Raw genomic sequence first — 22,933 nt, 5'->3', positions numbered from 1 at the left:
CACTCCGTCAATATCTCCTGCCTCCTCTTCGGCCTCTGAAGACAGGTTCTTCGAGAGGTTCTTGGTACTGATGCAAACCCCCCAGATGGGGGCCATCCTAAGAGATGCAGTCAGGGACTTGTTCCTCCTCCTCCCCCCCCCCCCCCCCCAATCTCCCCTCCCTGGTCACTCCACCGGCACCCATACACATTCCCCTCTCCCCCACCCAAATGGCTCAGGCACCACAAGCCCCAGCGCAGCCCCCGCTCTGGACCATCTGGACACCCTGGTGGACACAGATGAGGAGGAAGGCCCTGACATGCCGTTGTCAGAAAGGCCTTCCACGACAGGCTTGGCAGAATATTTGGCCCTTCCTCAACCTGATGTCGAGCAGGGGTTCCTGGCAGAAGTCCTCACCCTACGACCCCCTACCAAGACTGGTATCCCAAAGCAGACTGGTGTCGTGGCTCTGGCCAAGAAGGGGTGGCTCAAGCCTCACTCGACCCAACCTGTCAATCCGCGCCTCAATGCCAAGTATAGACAGATGGAGGGGGGATTCTCTCGTTATCAACACACCCCAGCCTCATTCTTCTGTGATCGCTGTGGTGTCACTCTACTCTAAGCCTCAGTTGTCCTTGGCTAACTAGTCTTCAGCGCTGCTAGGCAAGGAGGAGAAAATCTTCGAGGCGTACGGGAAGAAGCTGTACTCTTAATGCCTCCCTGCACCTGAGTCGGGCCAATGCGGATGCCATGCTGGCAGGCGCTAACCAGAGGTGGTGACGTAAAATGGCAAACTTCCTTCCGGAACTTCCGGTGCAGAGCCAGGCATGCTTCAAGGCGGATCTAGGAGAATCCAGGTTGGTAGCGCAGGACATCATGGAACCCACAGTGGCCCACATTGCTACCTCTTGCCAGGCCATCTGCATCCCCACGGACATGAGGACGGCCTGGATTAGGGCTACCAAGTTTAACCCAGACGTCCAGGATTGCATATTGGACCTTCCACTCTACCACATACGAGGAATTAGATAAGGACTTTGCAGTTTGTGAGCGGTTCTTCTTATCTATCCTGATGAAGGCCACACCCAAGGCGTACGCCCAGTCGCATCAACGCTCCGACAGGGGGCAGCCGGTTGGCAGGTTCCGGGGATTACAGTAACGAAAGATGAGACCACCTGACCACTCGCCGAGTCGGCACTGGTGCAAGCAACAAGAGTGGGGGGGCGGGGGGGTAAGGGCGTCTTCCAGTCCCCCTCCTCAGCAGCAGCCTCAGAATAAAAAGGCATGACTGGTCCACGTGTCACCAGCGGAGGGGCAGGCTACCTTCTCACTTGCATTTCTAGTGCCAGAACTTTGTGGACCCTTGGATCGTCTCAGTAGTATCCACAGGATACCGCCATCCTATACCTCCCTATCCTCCCCCGCCCACCCTCTCCACTCCCAGTTTGGGGCGGCAACTTTGTTGGCAGAGATCCGGTCGCTTGTCGAGAGCCAGGCAGTGGAAGTACCAGCCTCCCAGAGGGGCTAAGGCTTCTATTCCAGGATTTTTACCATACAAAAGAACCAGGCTGGCCTGAGAAGAGTTGGACCTATCCACCCTCAACCTCTTCCTCCCTCTTCATGAATTCAAGATGATTACGCCAACACTCACTGCAGAGACACTAGAGAAGGGAGATTGGATGTGCTCCCTGGAACTGAAGGACGCCTACCTACACGTCCCTAATTTGGCAGCCCCACCTCTCCTTCCTACGCTTCAGGATCATGGGCTGTCATTTCCAGTGAAAGGTGCTACCCTTTGGCCTCAACTCAGCCCCCAGGGTATTTACCAGACTCATGAATGCAGTGGCAGCCCTGCTTTGGGCCCAGGGCCACCATATCTACCCATACCTGGACGACTGGCTCGTCAGGGTGAGATCCCCAGAGGGGGTGGTCCTCTCTTCCTCCACACTTGAGTACACTCCACAACCTGGGGTTTAACATCAACAAGTCTCAGCTGCTGCCCACACAGTTCTTCACCTTCCTGAGCCTCATCTGGGATACTAGTTAACAGTTTTCCCCCTCAGAGGACAAGATCACAGCCATCAAGAGGGCCTCTATGTGCTTACTTACCAATCCAGCAACTCGGGTAGGTGGTACCAGCACCTAGTGGGCATCATGGCAGCTCTCCTCTGGGCCGTGCCGCACTCAAGGATCAGGATGAGGAGAAGTGCAGCTGCGCTTCGCAGCTTCATGGAATCAGGAGAAGGGCTCCCAAGCGGAGCTGGTCAGCATACCGCCTTCTCTCCACTCAGACCTCACGTGGTGGTCCAAGGACTACAATCTGCAGACAGGCAGGCCATTCTGGCAGCCGGCTCCGCAGGTCACCATTACTACGGACTCCTCCCTAGAAGGCTGGGGAGCCACTCTGGACAGCCAGAGCTTTCACAGATTCTGGACCTGGCAGAAGCAGGAGTTGCATATCTGGCTAAGCCTCCGGGCCTTCTTCCACTCAGGGTCAAGACTGTCCTCATCCAGACTGACGACTCCACCAGCATGTATTATGTCAACAAGCAGGGGGGTACCAGGTCCCCTCTGCTGTGCGCCCTAGTGGTCAGCATGTGGGAATGTGCCCTGGAAAACATCTACCTCGGGGCCCGTCCACCGCCCAGGGAAGGACCACTTGGAAGCGGACAGGCTCAACAGGCTGGGAGCAGACAATTAAGAGTGGCAATTGAACAACCAAACCCTGCAGGTAGTCTTCAATGCATGGGGTCATCCTTGGGTGGATTTATTCGCCTACTGGAAGCACAGGAAGTGTCAGCAGTTCGCATATTGGCTGGAACAGGGCCCTGGCTCCCTGGGTGACGCCATGCAGATTCAATGGGAGGCCATGACAGCCTATGCCTTTTCTCCCACACACCTGAACCCCAGGTTGCTCCGCAGGATAAAGGAAGGTTGTCACCTCTGCATCATACTGATAGTGCCTTGGTGGCCAGCGAGGCAGTGGTTCTCCGAACTGCTCAGCCTCTCGGACAGGCCACTCATTCACTTTCCGGTGGGCCCAGCAACTCTCCTGTCCCAGCAGGGGGCAGGGTTCTCCACGCCGCTCCTCAGAAGCTAGCCCTCACAGCGTGGTTCCTGAGCAGGTCACCCTCAAGCACCTGAGCCTATCTCGGGGTAACCTGGAGATCATCCAGGGCACTAGGAGCGGGGCCCTAGGAGCTAATACAAGAGTAAATGAAGCGGGTTCTGTCACTGGGCAGAGTCTAAGGAGATCCACACCCTGACGTGCGCACTGGACGATGTGCTTTCGTTGTCTGCACACCTTGCCCACTCAGGCTCGCAGGTGGACACGTCGCACCTATCTGGCAGCCGTAGGGGCCTAAAGGAATTTGGAGGAGGAGGTCTTCTCCTCTTACAGCCCAATAGTCAAACATCTGATGGGCTTATCCAGGGTGTAACCGGCTATCAAGAGGCCACATCCTGTGTGGGATCTCGGTGTGGTGTTGGGCGCCTTGGAGCACAAACGCTTCGAGCAAATGGTATCCGCGGACATCAGGCTGGTCACCATCAAGACAACTGTTAGTAGATCTCACCTCCGTTCGAAGAGTCAACGAGATCCAGGCTCTGTTGGCTTCAGAGCCCTATACCACGTTCCACAGGGACAAGGTGGTCTTACGGACACACCCGGCGTTCCTACCTAAGGTACCATCCGCTTTCCAGCTGAACAAAGAAATAGTATTGCCCACTTTCTTCACGGACCCAAGGACGAGGCCCAAAGAGCCTTACACTGTCTGGATGTGAGACATGCTCTGAAATTATATCTGGATAGGACCAAGGGCTTCCGCAAATCGGATGCACTCAGTCCCCCCTGGGGGCTCTAGACACGGTTATCAGGCATCCAAGGCGTGCATCGCAAGGTGGATGGTTGCAGCCATCGAGGAGGCCTATGAGGGGCAGCGCAATGCGCTGCCAGCCAACATGCACGCTCACACGGTCAGAGCCAAGGCCACTGCCATAGTCTTCTAGTGGCAGGTTCCTGGCAGGTCATAAACTGGGCAGCCACTAGGGCAACCCCTTCAGCTTTCTGTAAACACTACTGTTTGGGTGCTGGCTCCAAATCGGAGCCTGTTTGCTTAAGGATGGTCTCCTCTCCACCCTGGGGCTACATTCAGTTGTAATTGCACATACAGTATGGAGGAAAGCGGACGGGACGTAAGAGTAATTACAAGTTACTCACCGTAGTGACAAACGTACTTAGTTCTTAGTCCCCTTTCCTCCATACATCCCACCAGCCTCCCCCCCAATAATACAGGTGTCATTAGGCAATGGTAAGTATTGTCAACGCGTCAATGGGGGACTGAGGAGTGGTGCCGGTGGGTGGAGTCAGGAGCACATGCTCCGAGGGCCACACTCCCGCACCTCTAAATTGAATGGGGAAGGTTTTTCTGGTGAAAAAGCTCGTCTCCCGTCCATAGGAAGGTACGCCCATCCATTATGTGGGACGAAGGTCTAAGAGTACGTTAGTCACTACGGTGAGTAGCTTGTAATTTCTGAAACATATAAATACTTTTGAACCCCTCCACCCCCAATGCAAAGTAAATTAACCCTTTATGGTGGAATGGTAAAGCACAACGTCAGAGGTGTAAGGCAAACTTTGTATGCAGTACCCTCTGGGAACATTACAAACAGCTCTGACTACAGGAAACCCAACCTTTGGTATGAGCTTGTACTACACAGTTTTGGTAGCGTGTTGAGAAGCCAGGCTTATCTCCAGAGGGGTCAATGTGAGCTGTAGTGGAATAACAGATTTATAGTTACAAGTATTCAAATAAACGTACGCTCAAGGTTTCTTGAATAAAATGTATCAGTCATTTAGAATAGGCCTTCTTCAGAAGGGAGCAATATAACAGTAACACTCAAATACACTTCATGAAATACACACTCTTAAGATCTCTAAATCAGTCGATACCCTTTTGGGATGGCCTACAGACACTACCTACACCCTCAGGTGATTTCAATTACTAAGGTGCTGGGGACATTAGTATTTAACTGTTGCATTTTGAATCAGATAGTATTCAGCCAAAGGAAGGAAAAGGTTATTTAGAACATACAAGAGACCACAAATATTCTTAAGCAGGCAAATACTTTTGGATCACCCCAGGAAGAGTCATTCAATACAATAGGCTAAGCCAAAGTCAATGGGCAAACGTCTTATACAGAATGCAGCACTTCTGGTAGGTAAGTAGAAAAGTCTTTGCACAATGTCTTGGGAGTTTTTGAAGAAAAGGAGAATCCAATATAGGGCCACAAGCTGATTAGACTTGTGAGTAGTAGAAAGATGCAAGCAACTCTACAGCAAGAGGTAAGTTCTCTTAGACTTTGTACAGTACCTTTTTAAAACTAAGAAAAAATGCAGCAGATGACTCCTGTTCCTGTGCAGCTCTGCATGTCTCACTGGTCCTGGGCCTCAGTCGTGGGGACAAGAGGGAGGACGTCCGGGAACTCCTGCACTGGGACGGTCAAAAACTCGCAACCGGCAAACTTCACTTTCAGTGGCTGTTCAGTGTTCCAGCTCCTCGCGTCTACCGCAAATAGCAACACTGTGGTTACTGGCTGTCGAGATGGACTTTCCTTGCTTCTGTGGTCCTGCAATCTGTTGAGGGGGGCTCAGGCTCAGTCAGTCCTGCTTCCTGGGAGTCCGGATGATCTTCCTGAACCGCTAGGCCAGCTTAAAAGCAATGCGCACAATCTGGTGTTCCTCTCCCTGGCTGTACGGTTTCCAGCAGCAACTCTGTGGAAATGCAACCAGATCCAAGATGGATGTCCAGGTGGCTTACTTGGGAGTTGATTGGTCCCACCAACTCAAAGGGAGAAATCATCCTTGCAGGGGATTCCGTCGATACGAATTTGGAGTTTCAGCACCGCAGCAGGGCTTCACCAGGCAAACCAACGGTCCAGGAGTTGCAGCAGGCGTCCTCTTCAAGTTCTTCTTCGGTTCCTTCGTCCAGTGATCGACTCTGCCTTCCAAGCTAAAAGCCTTGCCTTTTTATTCAGTTCTCTTCCATTCATTCCAGCCTAGCTGTCAGTCACCCAGCAGGGTGGCTGTCCTTGCCGGACAGTCAGCCGGCCAATCACCAGAGAGTTCATTTGGGTCTCCTAGGAGACTGAGCGCAGGGAGTTTCAGGCACCTCCCTCACTTCTTGCCTACCCCAGACACCCTGGACCCAGAGGCGGGCTTCACTTGTGAATCCCGCCAAAGGCAAAGCAAACAATGCGACCAAACCTGGTTTGGGGTGCAGGGTAAATCTCAAGAAGGACCTTTCCACAAAGAAATTGTGAAAAAAGAAGACCGGGGTAATTTTGACTAAAATGGCACCCTTGGGTGCTTTACTGCAGCTACAAACGCAGCCTGCGTTAAAAGCACACCATGGCCGTTCAAACAAAACCAATGCCACCTGCCATTCAGTGAGAAAAGGGTAACGCAAAAATGTCACATGAGAAGCTAGACAAAGGGGATACTAGGTAACCCCTCCAGCACCCTATTGTAACATGGTGTGAGCTGGGTCTAGAAAGTTACAAATGTAAGTAAAGTCGATTTGACTTTACTGCTCTTGGAAACAGTAGTTTAACCAAGAGAAGGTATTCAAACCTTTGGGAAATCTGAAAGACTTCCCTGTGCCACTGCACTGAAGGTGCTGTGTGACACAATGTAAATGATGATGCCCATGGAGTTTGTCAGACTCCACAACCAAAAGAAACTGTTCAAAATCACGTTAAAATACAGGAGAGTGGGCAAAAGGGTCTCGCTCACTCCGGGTTAAAAGAATCAAGTCCTCAAAATCCAGAAAAGTTGCTCTGGGTCTCTAAGGTGGAGGGAATTAGCACATTTCTGTGAATTCTCCCTAACAAGAGGTAAGTCTTTCAGGGAGCCAGACCAGCCAATGTTATTTAAGCAAAAGTTTAGGTGAGCTGAAGCACTTCTTGCAGGTAAGTAAAGATCTTGCACAGTGCTTTAGAAGTCTTTGTAGAACAATTAGAATCACTGTAGGGCCACAAGCTGGAAGGCTTCTGGGGGGGCAAAGCTGCAAGCTACTCTGCAACAGCAACCAAGACCTGTCTCAACTGAGAACTAGCAAGGCTACAGGTCAAGAGGTAAGTCCCCTTAATTTTACAGTACCTCTGGTTAGAAGAAATTGGTTCCAGCTGGCTTCTGTTCCTGTGTAGGTCTGTAGATCCTGCTATTCCTGGGCCTCAGTCGTGGGGACAAGAGGGAGGATGTGTGGGGACTCCTGCACTATGAATTGAAGGTCGACAGCAACAATAGGCAAACTTCAAATCAGCGGCACTTTGCGGTTTCAGCTCCTCACATCTCTCACAAATGGCAACACTGCGGTTCTGGGATACCGCAAGACACTCACTCGATTCTGGTGTTCCTCTCCCTGGCACTTCGGTGAGTGCAGCAGCAATGAAAGTACAGCCGGCTCCGAGAGGATGTCCAGATGAGCTAGTCTTGGGGACGATTGGTCCCACCAACCCAAGGGGAGAAGGAGTCCTTTGCAGGGCTTCTCTAGTCGAGGCGAATTCGGAACTTCAGCACTGCAGCAGGGCTTCACCGGGCAAACCAACGGTCCTGGAGTTGCAGCAGGCGTGTCTTCCAAATTCTTCTTCGGATTCCTTCGTCCAGTGGTTGACTGTCTTCCAAACCAAAAAGCCTTGCCTTTTATGCAGATTTCTCCCATTCATTCTAGCCTAGCTGTCAATCACACAGCATGGTAGCTGTCCTCTGAGGACAGACAGCCCTCCAGTCAACCACCTTTTGGGTGAATTCCTGTAACCAAGGAGACTAAGCACAGGGAGCTTCGGGAACCTCCTATTAGGCAAAGCTTGAATGCAGTACCCACTACAGACAACTATGACTATAGGTGTAAGCAAAACCAACCTTTGGTATAGGTCTGTACCACACATTTTTATGTTGAGCATCCAGGATTATCTCAAGAAGAGGGAATGTCAGCTGTAATGATGTTACACAGAGGGCTACAATCACAGGTGTTCAAATAAACTCTTACACTCGACGTTTCTTTGATAAATATTTAATTGATTTATCTGTCGGTTATAAAACATTCAATAGGAGGCAATTATATAATGCACAAATACACTTCAATATTATTTCAGAAATACTTTTCAAGAGGAGTAAAAGGCAAAGATTATTAGAACATGAAAGGTTACAATTATTCATAGACAGTGCAGATACTTTGAGTTCACCAGAAGAGTCAATGCAATAGGCTAGGCTAAAGTCTTAGATAGGATGAAGCAGTTCTGGCAGTTAAATGGAAAAATCTCTGCAAAAGGTCTTGGGAATAGTTTGTAGCAAGAAGAATCATATGTTGGGTCACAAGCTGAATAGGCCTGTGAGTTGGGAAAGTTCCAAGCACTTTCACCGCGGGAGTTAAGTACTCTCTCGTTTTACAGTACCTTACAAATGAAGAAAAAGAGGCAGCTGATGACTTCTGTTCCTGGTAGTTCCTGCAGATCTCACTGTTACTGGGCCTCAGTCGTGGGGACAAGAGAGAGGACGTCGGGGGACTCCTGCACTTGAACAGCCAACAGCTCGCAACTGGCAAACTTTGATTCCGGTAGCCATAAGAAAAGCACACAAACTGGTGTCCCTTACCCTGGTTATTCGGTTTTCTGCTGCGCTCTGAGGAAAATACAACCAGCTCCGAGATTGGTATCCAGGTGGCTTAATGTTGAGTTGATTGGTCCCACCAACTCAAAGGGAGAAGTCGTCTTTGCAGGGGCTTCTCTGTTGAGGGGAACTTGGAGATTCGGACCTGCAACAGGGCTTCACCGGGCAAACCAACGGTCCAGGAGTTGCAGCAGCTGTCGTCTTCAAGTGCTTCTTCGGTTCTTTCGTTCCAGTGGTCGACTCTGCCTTCCAAGCCAAGAGACTTGATTTTTATCCAGTTTCCTCCCCTTCATTCCAGCCTAGCTGTCGGTCACTGAGCAGGGTGGATGTCCTTGCCGGACAGCCAGCCAGCCAATCACCACAGAGTGCATTTGGGTCTCCTAGGTGATTAAGCACAGGGAGTTTCAGACCCCTCCCTCACTTCCTGCCCACCCCAGACACTTGGGCGCCAGTGGCTGTCTTCATTCCTGAAGCCCACCAAAGGCGAAGGAACAAAGGGATCAAACCTGGTTTGGCGCGCAGAGAAACTCTAGAAGGTCCTTTCCAAAAAGAATTGACAAAAAAAAATTGGGACCTGTTTAAACAAAGGGGGCTCAGGTGCCATCTTGAAAAACATGGCTCCCGCGATTTAACGCTACCGGAGCTACGAATAGTTTGCGGTCAGGAAACATCAAGGTAGTTCATTGTAAAACCACTGCCACCAGCCACTCTAAGAGGAAAGGGTAGCATTTGACTGCTACATGAGTATCTAGACATAGGGGATACTAAGTAACCCCTCTAGCACTCTATTGTAAGATAGGGTGTGCTGTGTCTAGGAATTTGAAAAGACTAGTAAAGGCAATTTCACTTTACTTTCTCTGGGAAACAGTAGTTGATCCCAGAGAAGGTATTTAAACCTTGGGAAAGCCTGAAAGGCTTCCCTGTGCCACTACACTGAGGGTGCTGTGTGACACAAATTAAAAGATGCCTATGGAGTTGTCTAAAACTCCATAACAAAAGAAAACGCAAGAGTAAAAGACACATCAAAATACACGAGAGAGAGAGAGAGTGGGGGAAAAAAAGTTCACACACTCTCCAGGTAAAAAAATAAAGTCCTCCAAAATTGAGCAAAGTTGCTGGTGGTCTCTAAGGGGAAGGGAATTAGCACATTTTTGAGAAATCTCCATAACATATACCTGTAATAGTCTTTTTGATGCTTGTATCTGCTTAGATTCACATGCGTCCACCCTTTCGCCTCACGTTTGGAGTAGAATGTAGCATAGACAAACGGCATTATGTGAGGGTTTTCAACTCGATTCCTCTCTACTGGAGATTACGTATTTCACTATAAACTTCATGTTACATCAGGACAGTAAAATAACAGATGTGAGGAGCTCAATGCAGTAAGGATTATGGATAGAGTACACGTTACAATATGGATAGTGTTGCAGAAATGCCCCATCGAAATTGTAAATGTATTACTCGAACAACCATTAAATGTCGTATGGAAAGCATTTAAATCTAAGTAGATACAAGCAGCAGAAAGACTATTACAGGTATGCAATCTTTGTCATATGTGATTGCAATACTTACCTGTGATTTTCTGCTTGTTTTTAAAAGCCCTAATAAATTACTGTTTTTGTACATTGACCAACGTGAATTGAGTGTTGCCATGTGTGGTCTCTAACACTAGACCACTCATACTTTTCCCTTGACTGCTCATCCACCTACCTTGATTAAGTTTTGGCTAACCTCCGTCTTCCCTGTTCTCCATAACTAGGGTGGCTTCCTAAAGTCTTCCCTCAGTGCTCACTTTAGAAATTAATCTTAAACGCTTGTATCTGCTTAGAATAGCATGTGCCCACTCTTCATTTGGGAGTGAGCACAGCACACAGTCATACGGGTAGTCATGTCTGAAAATATTGATGCATGAGGGATCATGGGTATCTGTACATTTAGGGTACAGATAGTGTTACAGAAACACACCCGTCGATGCCCCAAAAACAAAGAGGTAATAGTCTGCGTCAACCACTAAATGGAGGCTTATGCAAAGCATGTGATTCTAATACAAACCACAGACAATTACCAGGTAAGTAATGTTTTTCATATACTGACATGGCACTAAGGCACCTTTTTTGATTCATTGTTTTATTCTTGAAGGTGGTTGGCGAGAGCGTGAAAAGGCCCGTGAAGATAGTTGGGGCCCTCCTCGTGGATCCAAGCCTTCGGATGACATAGAGCCAGAACCACGGAAAGTGAGGACTGCAGACCGAGAGGACAGAGATGGTGATACTGCTGAAGAAAAGCTTCTTCCGCCAAAGTAAGCATGCTGTTAACTGCTTCAGTGGATTGATTGTGGTGCCTTAGAACATTGCATATTGCTGTAAATGCACCAGCTTTAGTCGTTGAAATTCAGTTTTGATGAGCAAAGGTAACTGGATAGATGTAGTGATTGTAAAACGGTGCAGAAATTTGTAGAGACAAGCACAAAGTGGCACTACAAGGTGTAGGAGGGGACTTTGTTTAATTGGGGATGATGAAGCAAGCCGCAACTGGAAGAAATAAAGCATAGCACATAAAGGTGGGTTTTCGCTGAAAATGCAATCAACTAAAAATGGATTGTGCACGTTGTTAGACAGGATTTCTACACTCTGGCCTGGTCGACAAATACATAGGATATCTGAAGATATCTCCTTTAAGTGGATTCGGTGAAATCACAAAGTAAATGTCTTTGAATTTATTTTTATTATAAGGGGCAACCACTTGGCTCCCTCCCCTTACCCCACCCCATCTATGTTTTAAAATGTACCTACTTACCTAACTAATTCGAGGGGAAAAAATAGAAGATTTCTGAGTAGGCTTGGATTCAGTGAAATCTACGGATATCCGATGCGTAGGAGCCCAACCTAGTTAGTGAACAGGTACAACTATGGGAGCTGTAATCCAACCTATCTAGGTAGCATGGAGAGTGGTCAAGTGTAAGTCTCAGGAGTGAGGGAGCTGCCTGGTAAAGGGTTCACAATGAGTCCACAAAGCAAAAACAAGGATTACACTTAGATAAGCAAACACTATAAAAATGACTATAGGCAAATACTATCGCACAACACTCCTAGTAAAATACATATATACAGCCCCTGGGGCCAGTGCATTAAAATCAATCCCCCACCCCACAATAGTGAAAGGGAAGGCAGTGGTTATTTGCAATGGCAGTTGACAAGAATAAAACCCTAACTTAGAAAGTCCAACCCTAGGTTGACTGTGGCCTTGTGCCCATAAAGTTCGTTTTCAGATGTTTTGGGAGCTGGGAAAAAGTTAGGAGGGTCCTGTGGATGGGATAAAGGTTCCAAAAGTCAGACAAGGGCATATTCTAGTCGATAGAACTGCTCCTAGCTTTCGGCAGCTTGTTTTGCCAAAGACCGACAAATATAAAACTTCAGAAGTATTCAAAACGTTTACAGGTAGAGATGGGGGGTGCAGCTAAGTATTGCTGTAACTTACACCCATACTCTGGTTTCTCCTCGGACTTGGCAGTTCATTGGAGGGTTGTCAGAAGTTTGTTTGCCCGCCATTGGTTCGATTCCAAGTAGCCCAGGAGATGGAGGTGCAAGATGAAGTTGGTCAGGTTCAGTAGCTGGTGCAACCTGTTAGTGGATGAAAGCAGACCACACTGATGCAGCACTCCTCTAGGCACTTAACCAGACGTAGAAAAGCCGGTTTCAACAAGTGTCACCAATGCGCGGCAACGGGAAGAGACACAGCTGTCACGGCCAGTCGGCCTTCTATCTCTGGTCCTGTTGATGCTGGAACACTGAAGTTTCGCAGGAAGGACTCTAGTAGAACAAGCCAAGCTGAAACACAGAATTATGACTGCTAGGGGAGTTTGCCTAAAGACCACTTGGGGTAAGACTTCCTGAAACTATCCAATGGTATACGGGTCCACAATTCTTAGTATGTCTGTACTACTCGTGGAACCTTGGTAGAGTGGCAGAGCAGTCAGGCTTCTCATAAGAGGAGGAGGTGAGCTGTAGGTATGTACACTGAACACAGTAAAGCAAATCAAAGAAACACTTATAAATGTATTAAAATATTTATTATATATACTGAAGGAATGTTCTTAAAATGTTTACATAATTAAACCAACGTACATAGAAATACTTTTCAAAGGCCACTGCTTAGTTGGTAATAGTTTGAGGTTACAGTTGTTAGTTTGACACTGATGATAGTTCTACCGTATTATCGGTAACAATGCGCACTTACGCACAGACAAAGATATACAGTAATTGTGTTAGCAAAACCACATGAGTCTTTTTGGAAGGAACACAGTTGGTTAGTGCAGCAGTACCAGAGCTTAAGGTTCTAGAGGCAGTTCTTGCGCAAGTTAACCATTTAAGTCTGATCCCTAACTATAGAGGGTTCAAAGTCTCACAAAGCAGCAGAACAGCAAATGTTCCTGTGGTTACTTTCAATCTCTAGGTAAGGATACTGAATACAGAACCCATGGAAGACCATCTACGACGTATCAAACTACAAACTGAGTTAGCCATTACAGGACGACACTAATGATCAAATACACAGCTAAACTAAGACGGAAGACCAAACGATTATCGACAGCACCCTTGCCAATCGGTCCCAAGCCCAGCATACCACCGTCAAAATAGGCAGCAGGGGAGTGTTAGGGGCTGGCCAATCCACAGCACCAATATCAGAAGGGAAGACTATACATAACCAGCCCCACCAACCTAAGATCCATACAACACAATCAGGAACACACCGTGACATGTAACCTAACGGTTAAATGGCCAAGAATCGTAACCAGCTACTAAGAGTACCCACAGGTATGCCACCTAAAATAAAACGAGATTGGTGAGAACCAGGACATACAACCCGCTAACCCAACCTAAAATCTCTGCTTACTTAATTCACCCAAAAACCCACACAACCATTGTTAGGCAAAGTTTGTATGCAGTACCCTCTGGGACCACTACACACAACTCTGACCACAGGTATGGGCAACCCAACCTTTTGATATAAGCTTGTACCACATTTTGGTAGTGTTGAGCAGCCATGCTTATCTCAAGAGGGTTAAATGAGAGCTGTAGTGGAGGTACACAGATTTACAGTTATAGTTATTCAAATAAACTTACACTCAAGTTTTCTTGCATAAACAATTATTAATTTATTGATCAGTCAGAAAGCCTTCTTCAGAAAGGAACAATATAATAGTAACACACAAATACGCATCAATACTGTACACTCTTAGTTTCTAAATCAGTAAAGACCCTTTTGGGATGGCCCACAGACACAACCTACACCCACATGTGACTTAAAGAACTAGGGTGCTGGGGGCATTAATATCTTACTGTTGGCATTTAGGATACTTTTAGGAATTGGTAAAAGGCAAAGGTTATTATAAAACAAGAGACCACAAATATTCTTAAGCAGGCAAATACTTTTTGGAGGATCCAAAAGAGTCATGCAATTCAATAGGCTAAGCCAAAGTCAATGGACAAAAGTCTTGTATAGGATGAAGCACTTCTGGTAAGTATATGGAAAAGTCTTTGCACAAGTTCTTAGCAGTCTTTGAAAAGAAGAATCCAATGTAGGGCCACAAGTTGATTAGACTTGTGATTTGTAGAATTTTCAAGCAACTTACTAAGAGGTAAGTTCTCTTATACTTGTTTTACAGTACCTTAGAAATGAAGAAAAGATGCAGCTGATCACTTCTGTTCCTGTGCAGCTCTGACGGTCGCACTGTTCCTGGGACTCAGTTGTGGGGACAAGAGGAAGGACATCGGCGGATGCCTGCAATGCACTGGGATGGTCAAAACTTGCAACTGGAAAATTTCAGGTTCAGTGTTTCAGCTCTTGCGTCTACCGCAAATAGCAACACTGCGGTTCCTGGCTGTCAAGATATACTTTGCTTGCTTCTCGGGCCCCTCACTCTGTTGAGGGGGCTCAGGCTTGGTCAGTCCTGCTTCCTGGGAATCCGGAGGATCTTCCGAAAGCTCTAGGCCATCTTAAGAGCAGCACACACAATCTGGTGTTCCTCTCCCTGGCTATACGGTTTCCAGCAGCAACTCTGTGGAAATACAACCAGCTCCGAGATGGATGTCCAGGTGGCTTACTTTGGAGTTGATTGGTCCCACCAACTCAAAGGGAGAAGTCGTCCTTGCAGGGGCTTCTGTCTGCAAACTTGGTGTTTCGGCACTGCAGCAGGGCTTCACCGGGCAAACCAACGGTCCAGGAGTTGCAGCAGGCATCCTCTTCAAGCTCTACTTCGGTTCCTTTGTCCAGTGGTCAACTCTGCCTTCAAGCCAAGAGACACTCCTTTTATTCAGTTCTCTCCCATTCATTCCAGCCTAGCTGTCACTCACCCTGCAGGGTGGCTGTCCTTGCCAGTCAGTCAGCCGACCAATCAGCACAGAGTGCATTTGGGTCTCATAGGAGACTAAGCACAGGTAGTTTCAGGCACCTCCCACACTTCCTGCCTAACCCAGACACTCTTGGCCAGAGGCGGGTTTCACTCCTGAAGCCCGCCTAAAGCGAATGAACAAAGACCAAACCTGGTTTGGTGTGCAGAGAAAAACTCTAGAAGGACCTTTCCACAAAGACATGGCAAAAGAAGATCGGGAACCATTTTAGCAACTATGGCTGGGTGCCATCTTGAAAAACATGGCTCCCGTGATTTAACGTTACTGGATCTACGAATAGTTTGCGGTCGGGAAAAATCATGGTAGTTTGTTGTAAAACCACTGCCACCAGCCATTCTGAGAGGAACGGGTAACATTTGACTGTTACATGAGTAACTAGACATAGGGGATACTAAGTAACCCCTCCAGCACTCTATTGTAAAAGAGGGTGTGCTGGGTCTAGAAATGTACAGGACTAAGTGAAGTCCATTTCACTCCACTTTTCTGGGAAACAGTAGTTGATCCCAGAGAAGGTATTTAAACCTTGGGACATCTGAAAGACTTCCTTGTGCCACTGCACTGAAGGTGCTTTGGGACTCGACTGTAAAATATGCCTATGGAGTTGGTTAGACTCCATAACCAAAGAAAACACAAATAAAAATACATTAGTGGGGAAAAAGGGTCACAGTCTCTCCAGGTAAAAAAATCAAGTCCTCAAAATCCAGCAAAGTTTCTGGGGATCTCTAAGGTGAAGGGGAATTAGCACATTTTTTGCGAATTCTCCCTAACAGGGAAGCAGACAAAAAATAGAAAAAAAAATGTGGACATTCAGGCACGGGAGTGCCTGCTAAATTGCATATTGGGTTCAAGTTGACTGGGTAAGTTTCTTTCAGGACAACCTGAGTACAATCATTTAATGGCTAATCGAAAGGAGGGACAAGCCGGTAGTGTCCCTTATTGGTACGAAGAGTAGTACGCAGAGGGTGGGGCAGTCCAACCAGTAATCGGCTCCTTAATCTATGAGGAAAAAAAACAAATGCTAATTTTGAATCTTGTACCTAGCCACATACACTCGTACATAGTGTTGAAACATTAGTATTAGAATCAAGTATTGGTTGTGCATGTGATGTCCTCATACCTGATGGACTAGGATAGTTCAGTACGCCCAATGACTCCAAAGTGCATCAAATCAGAGTAGTATGTATGGAGCGCAGATCCATTTTGAATCGGTGACCTAATGATGAAAGAGATTTTGGTAGGAATTAACCCTAATGGACGTGCGCAGCGTTTTCAGTATTGGTAGTGCATCAATTTATTTATGGTCAGTTTAAAGGATTAAAGCCTACCTGAATTTACAATGGTAAACCCGAAGATTCAGTGTTTCAAATTCATGGTAAGGATGATTTTAGTCTCCTAAAAACACAAATGTATGCATATTTTTAGTGTGCCTATCATTACAAAGGATTAACTAATGTTTTCCTATTTTGCCTACGAATTACCTTGGTTATGCCTTTCTCGTGCGTCAGTCTCCTCTTAGAGCTTGGCGTTGCAATGGAGGCTGAAAAAAGCAGCGAGTGCCTAGCTCGACTGAGTTTCACTCTAAAATGTAAGATTTCTTCTTATTGGTTCAGATAATGCGTGTCCCCTGCGCTCAAATTACGTGCCAGAATCTTATTGGAACAGTGGGCCAAGCGTGAATAATGGTTGCTGAGGTAATGGGTCTTGGCGTCAACCCGTTGGTTAGTTATATTCTCAAAGTGCAAACTAGTCCGTCTGCTTTTCAGTTACAGGACGAGTCCCAGTGAGGTGTATTACAGGTAACACAAGTTCAATGTGTTAAAGTATCGGTTTTGAAACGTGCGTGACGTTTTAAAGTTTTAATTCAGACCCATGTCCATGACAACGTGTGAACACGTTGCTTCGTATCCACGTTGTGTATTAACAAATATTTTAAAAAAGGAAACGTATTCATTTAGCAACAGTTGACTATCGATATGGCTAATTTTTCGAGCCAACCTTTTAGTATTTGTTGAGCACTAGAAGAACCATGAAATGAGATTGAAAGAGAGATAGTCATCTTTGTGCAACGCTCAGAATGTTCACCATATTTTCAGTAAAGATTTAAGAGGTGCTGAGCTTGCATCAAGATTAAGCTTACAGATTAGGTTAGTGTGTCAAACCGGGAAATAATGTCTAGAAAGCGCTGCTCTTATTTCGAGGCGCTTTGGGCATTTCAAAGCGGTTACTGAATAGATCAGTATGCCGAACTATGTGTTCTGAAATCGCTAATTGTATTTCAAGCGCTGGTGAGCATTCGTTTTTAGCAGTAGGGTTTTACACGCAACAGAGCATTTTTTTTTTTTTTTTAATTTTTTTTTATTTGATATGGTTAAAAATTTCAACCTTTCAAATTCAGAGTATCACAAGTTTGCCACACTTTAAACAATAAATTATACAAAACACAACCAAATTACAAAATTACAACTATGTCTATCGGCTTATCTTAAAATAAATATATTGCTTCTATAAGCATAAGAAGGTATAATGATTTCATTATATTCTGTTACAATTTCATAAAAGGATTTCTCAACATTCTTTCTAAAGTTAAGGGATCCTTTTGATTAAAAAGCTGGGGGTTGCGTAACTAAATTTTAAGAGTTGGCTCTAAAACACACAACTTTAGAGGAACTAAACAATATAAAAGCACTTCGACATCAATTGACATCATCCTTAGCAGTATATGGTAGCACTGTTTGGACAAATTGAGTACCAAACTTCCGACGGCGCTACTCATGTTGTAAAGCGCTGTGGGAATTCACAATAGAGATTCTCTGCGCGCCAAGCCAGTTTTGGTCTCTTTGTTCATTTCGCCTTTGGGAGGCTTCATGGGTGAAACCCGCCTCTGTCTCCAGAGTGTCTGGGGTAGGCAAGTGAGGGAGGTGCCCGAAACTCCCTGTGCTTAGTCTCCTAGGAGACCCAAATGCACTCTGTGGTGATTGGCTGGCTGACTGTCCGGCAAGGACAGCCACCCTGCTGGGCCTGTTCTTGAGGAATACTGGTATATAATGATTTTATATCCATTGTAACCAGTCTTTGTTTAGTTATGTCAAAAGCTAGATTTTCATAGATCTGAATCGTGTCTGTAGTGTCTCTCAAACATGTAGCAGTTCGACACTCGTAGGTTTTAGAAAGGTGTCAACGAACTTGCATAAAGGCTCTAATATTGATCCAGATACAATGGGCCTACCTGGAGGATTCACTGAGTTTTTGTGGATCTTTGGTATTGCATACATAGTTGGAGTACGACCTTGGCTGGTTGTCAGGAATTCAAATTCATGATCAGTGAACCAGTTACGGTCATAGCCGTATTTTACAACTTGCTCAATCTGTTTTCATCTCCTTGGTTGGATCTTTTTTCAATTTTTGTTGTAACTTTGTCCCCTGGTCATCACTTCTATTCCTCCGCCCTTATCTGCCTGCTTGACGACGGCCAAATTCTATAATAGCTCATTAAGGGCTTTGTGTTCATCTTTGGCCAGGTTCTGTTTGAGAGTTTTTCTCTCCCTTTCCTTTCAGTGTAGATCCGTTAAAACACATTTTTCAAAGGTCAAGATTTCTCTTTGGATCTGATTGTCCTGTGGCGCGAATGTCGATAGAACACGTAAACAAGAGCCTGGGTCTGGTGTTCTACATGTGGAGTTTTAAAAAAAATGCTTCGAGTCTGATGGTCCTCAGAAATCTACAAAGTTCCATTTTTGTGTTATACCAGTTTGTCCGTGTTGTCGGAACAAACGATAAGCCTTTGGATAAGACTGAAATCTGTCCTTGCATACGTAGAGACCTGCTAAGAGTAAAGAAATAAGTTGGATAGATTTGGAATTCCTCGTGCACAGTGACTGTGCTTTTCTATTGTATTTTGTTTTGTTTTTCCTTATTTCTATTCTGACAACTGTTTTTTGTTTTGTTTGGAACACACCGCTTCAATTTTTTTCACATTTTGTTTGGTAATTAAATTAAAAAAAATAAACTTCAAATGTATGAATCCTATTGATGACATTCAGGTTCACAATGTGATAATTTTGAAGGTATATCAGTTTTGTGGATTCCTACACTAGAATAAAAAGGATTGGATTCTAAAAATTACTTAACAGCAGCTTTTTGGAATTATTTGTATTCAAAAGAGAAATCGCATCAACTCAATCACCTTTGGAAAGCACAAGCTGTAAGGCAGGTAAGTTGAGGTCAACTGTGTAGGGTATATGCGCACTCCCAATGATGGGAAGCATCCCAACCCTCCACCGTAACTTTGAAAGAAAGTTGTTCCAGCTGGTTGCCTTCAAAATGCAATGTAGTAGACCCTTGTTCCTGGTCCTTGGTCGTGGTGATGGAAGAGAGGACGTCTGGTGGGTTCCTTGCGGCAGCACTCGAGAGGGACTCTGCAACAATGGATTTCCAGTCAGCGGCTTTGTGGTTTTGACCCCTTTTTCTCTGCACCGACGAATAACAAAAGATCTGGTTAGGATTGCCTTGATCGAGCCAGACTTCGGAAGACCATGCGCTCCAAGGTGGGCAAGGTATCCCGGGTATTGGGCTTCTGCAGCCATGGAAAGTTGCCGGTTGCACCAAAATAGTTTTTCTCGAGGCTAGTTGGTCCCACCAGCCTAAAGGAGGAGGTCTTTTTAGGGGTCTTCCCTGTCAATTTGACAATGGCGTCCGCACAGCTGCAAGGCTTCACCGGGCACTTTGCCATCCAGGAGGGTGCTGCTGCTGCCTTCGTCTTATCTGTGCGTTCGTATGTTGTCCTCCAATGGTATACTCTGCTCTTAGTCCCAAAAAACCCAGGCTGTCAATCACACAGCAGGGTGGCTGTCCTCCAGGACAGCCAGTCGGCCAATTGGAACTGGTTTCACTCAGGCACACCTAGAGACAAAGGACGGGGATGTTTCGGGACCCTCCCTCACTTCTGCCTTTCCAGACACACTGGAGCCTGGGCGGCCTTCAGGACTGATAAATTCATAATTGTTTATTCAAGAAACCTTGCGTGTAAGTGTTCATTTGAATACTAGTCACTGTGAATCTGTGTGTAACTCCCCTACAGCTCACATTGACCCCTCTTGAGAGAAGCCTGGCTGCTCAACACGCTAACAACCTGTATAGTACAAACTTATACCAAAGATTGGGTTCCTATTACCAGGAGGTCAAGGTTGTTTTAGTGCACCCAAAGGTCACTTGCCTAACACCTCATAGGTGGTAACTTATTTTAGACGGTTAATGCTGGGAAAGGTGTGTCTAGACTTCATTGGAAAATTGAAGTATACTCTCATTCCCTGAGAACCTGTTTAACCTTCTCCAGCATGGGGTCTGGCATGGATTCACATGCTCATGAATATTCCCTGTTGTCAGGCTGGGAATTCTCGGTAAAGAAAAAATCAGTTTGTTTAGTTTCTGAACTGTCTTTCTCCTAACAACCAATCACTGCTCTCTGGTTCATACTGCCCCCAGCCAATGACTGCCCTCTACATAAGCCCCTCCCCTGGCAGCCATCTTCAGATTTTTACCACACGTTCAAGTGTTGGAGTCCTTGTGCTATAGCTCTCGAGCTTATACTGTGTTTGTAATTTTTTCTAAGCGTTTGCTCTCATTTTGTCTGTCAATTGAGCCTCAAGATCCATCATCCGACTAATGGGGACCCATTTTTCAGAACTTTCTATGCCCCTCAAGGGTGATTTTTTTTTTTTTTTTTTTTTTTTTTTTTCCCCTGGATTTATTTATTACAGGGCAAATCCTGAACAGAGGCGTCGAGTCTCCTATCTTCAGCCATGCCCTAGGCCTCCAAGACGCTTTAGATGCGGCCTACGGAACATTTTCCGTGGAGGAGGCCTGTGCGTTCTGCAAGGACATAGTTCTCTGCACCATGAAGACCATCGCGAGCAGCTTACCAAGTGGCTCCAATCGGGTGAGTCCTAGTCACCCAGCCGCAAGACGAAATCGGAGCGGTTTTCAAGACCTTTTGAGGGTGCCTCGGCGACGGGGGCCCAACAGACAGCAAAGCACTGCGGGCTCCTCTGCTGCTAGGAGACGGGCACAGCATCTCCGCCACCTTCGATTACGAGCCAACGGTCCGGGTCGGCAAAAAATAGGAAATCTGAGCACCCGTGTAAACTTCTGGTGAAGTCCCAGTCAGCTCTGACAGAGAAGGCCAAAGGGGAGCGTGGCCCTGACCCTCCCCCCACAGTGAATGGTTTGTCGAGGTCCGGTCCTACGGGAGGGACCCCGATGAGGCAGATGTGACGAGTAACACACCAACGAAGCGGAGCAGGGCGTTCAAGGGGGCGTAGGACGCTACGCCTCTGCCGCTGTCCCTTCCACTGCAGCAGCCACTGCTGCCTCTGGCGGACTTCTCTGTGGACATCCTTCAGGTGCTACAAACTCTGTGCTTAGAGATTCGGGCAAGGATACCCCTGTCACCGGCGGGAGACTCCACAGTGCCTGGGCCGTCGGGGGGGGGGGGGGGGGAACCCCCGCAGCACAAGAGTTCATCCTCCACCTCCTTACATCCATCGCCTCCTTCCCCTACACAGAGGGACGAGATGGAGACGACTGGTACGTGCGACGATGGAGTGGATCTCCCGTCCTTGATGCCCAACGAGATTGGCTCGTTTCACGCCCTGATATCGCGACCCTTGGAGTTGTTCCAACTGACTCCAGAGGAGGAGGGCTTCCTGTACCAGCACCGGGAGGCTAAGAGGAAGACGTGCTGTCTATCCCGCTGTTGGACTATACTTGGGACGAGGGACTGTCCCTCATGAAGAACCCCTCCTCAGCGAAGAGGGACCGGTACGAGAAAGAGTACAGTGTGCCGGACTCTGCACCCAAGTGTTTGAGATCACAGCCTTCTCTGGATTCAGTGGTCTCGGCGGCTAGGAAGAAGTCTGCGGGTTCATCTGCGTCGACATCCCCCTTCGACTGTGCAGGCTGCAGATGCTGCCACTGCAAGAGTAGCTAGACGCCCGGTGGATCCAGGTATTGGGAAGCTTCGAGGACAAGATCCCTCTCGATGAGATACAGGGGGTGGGGTGACCGCGTGCAGCGGGCAGAGACTTTCAGACCCCTCGCCATCAGGAGACAGTCACGACGGATGCCTGCCTGGAGAGTTGGGGCGCTCACATCGGAGATCTCCACACAAGAGGCCTGTGGCTGCTGGAGAAGTTATTGCATATCAACATTCTCGAGCTACGGGCAGTGTTTTGGGCCCTCAAGTCGTTCCTCCCATCCCTCAAAGGCAAGGTGGTACAGGTCTTCACGGACAACACCACCACAATGTTCTACATCTGGAAACAGGGGGCACCAGATCCTAAGCACTCTCCAGAGTGGCACAAGACATATGACACTGGCCTGTGGCCCAGGGGATATTCCTCCCGTTTCATCTGGCGGGAGTGAAGAACGTCATTGCCGACTCCCTCAGCAGGGAGCTGCGCTCATGCCACGAGTGGGAGCATCAACAGGATCTTCTGTTCCGACGATGGGGCAATCCCCACATCGATATGTTTGCGACGGTGACGAACACCAAGTGCCGAAGGTTCGCCAGCAGCTTTGCCCAGCCGGGGAGCATGGGGATGTGTTCTCTTTCCCCTGGGAAGGCATGTTTTTATATGCGTTCCCACCGTTGCTTCTGCGACTCATCAATCAACTCAGGCGGTCCCGGTGCAGGATGATCCTCGTCGCACCAGTGTGGCCGAGACTGATATGGTACCCAGATCTTCTGGACATGTCGGTGTCCCATCCAGTCAAGCTTGCTTCCAGCGGCCGTAGATCTTCTCACCAGAGAAGAGGTGCGATTCTGCATCATGACCCAGGGTCGCTGAACTTGCAGGCCTGGCTCCTGCAGCACTAGAGT

The 22,933-nt window shown here is 47.2% G+C and overlaps 1 protein-coding gene across 1 annotated transcript in view; it reads left to right on the top strand.

Annotated features, from left to right (window-relative positions):
* The window catches only part of EIF3A (eukaryotic translation initiation factor 3 subunit A), an 812,143-nt gene that overhangs the window by 752,167 nt on the left and 37,043 nt on the right, over positions 1-22,933 (top strand). Inside the window, exon 21 of the mRNA XM_069611926.1 lies at positions 10,787-10,946. Coding sequence (XP_069468027.1) covers positions 10,787-10,946 — 160 coding nt within the window. The remainder of the gene's footprint in view (positions 1-10,786; positions 10,947-22,933) is intronic.

The sequence above is a fragment of the Ambystoma mexicanum genome, chromosome 8, assembly GCF_040938575.1.
Source record: "Ambystoma mexicanum isolate Mex_15411 chromosome 8, UKY_AmexF1_1, whole genome shotgun sequence".
Taxonomy (NCBI): Eukaryota; Metazoa; Chordata; class Amphibia; order Caudata; family Ambystomatidae; genus Ambystoma; species Ambystoma mexicanum.
Note: the sequence above shows the minus strand (reverse complement) of the source record. Positions and strands in the feature narration are given on the sequence as shown.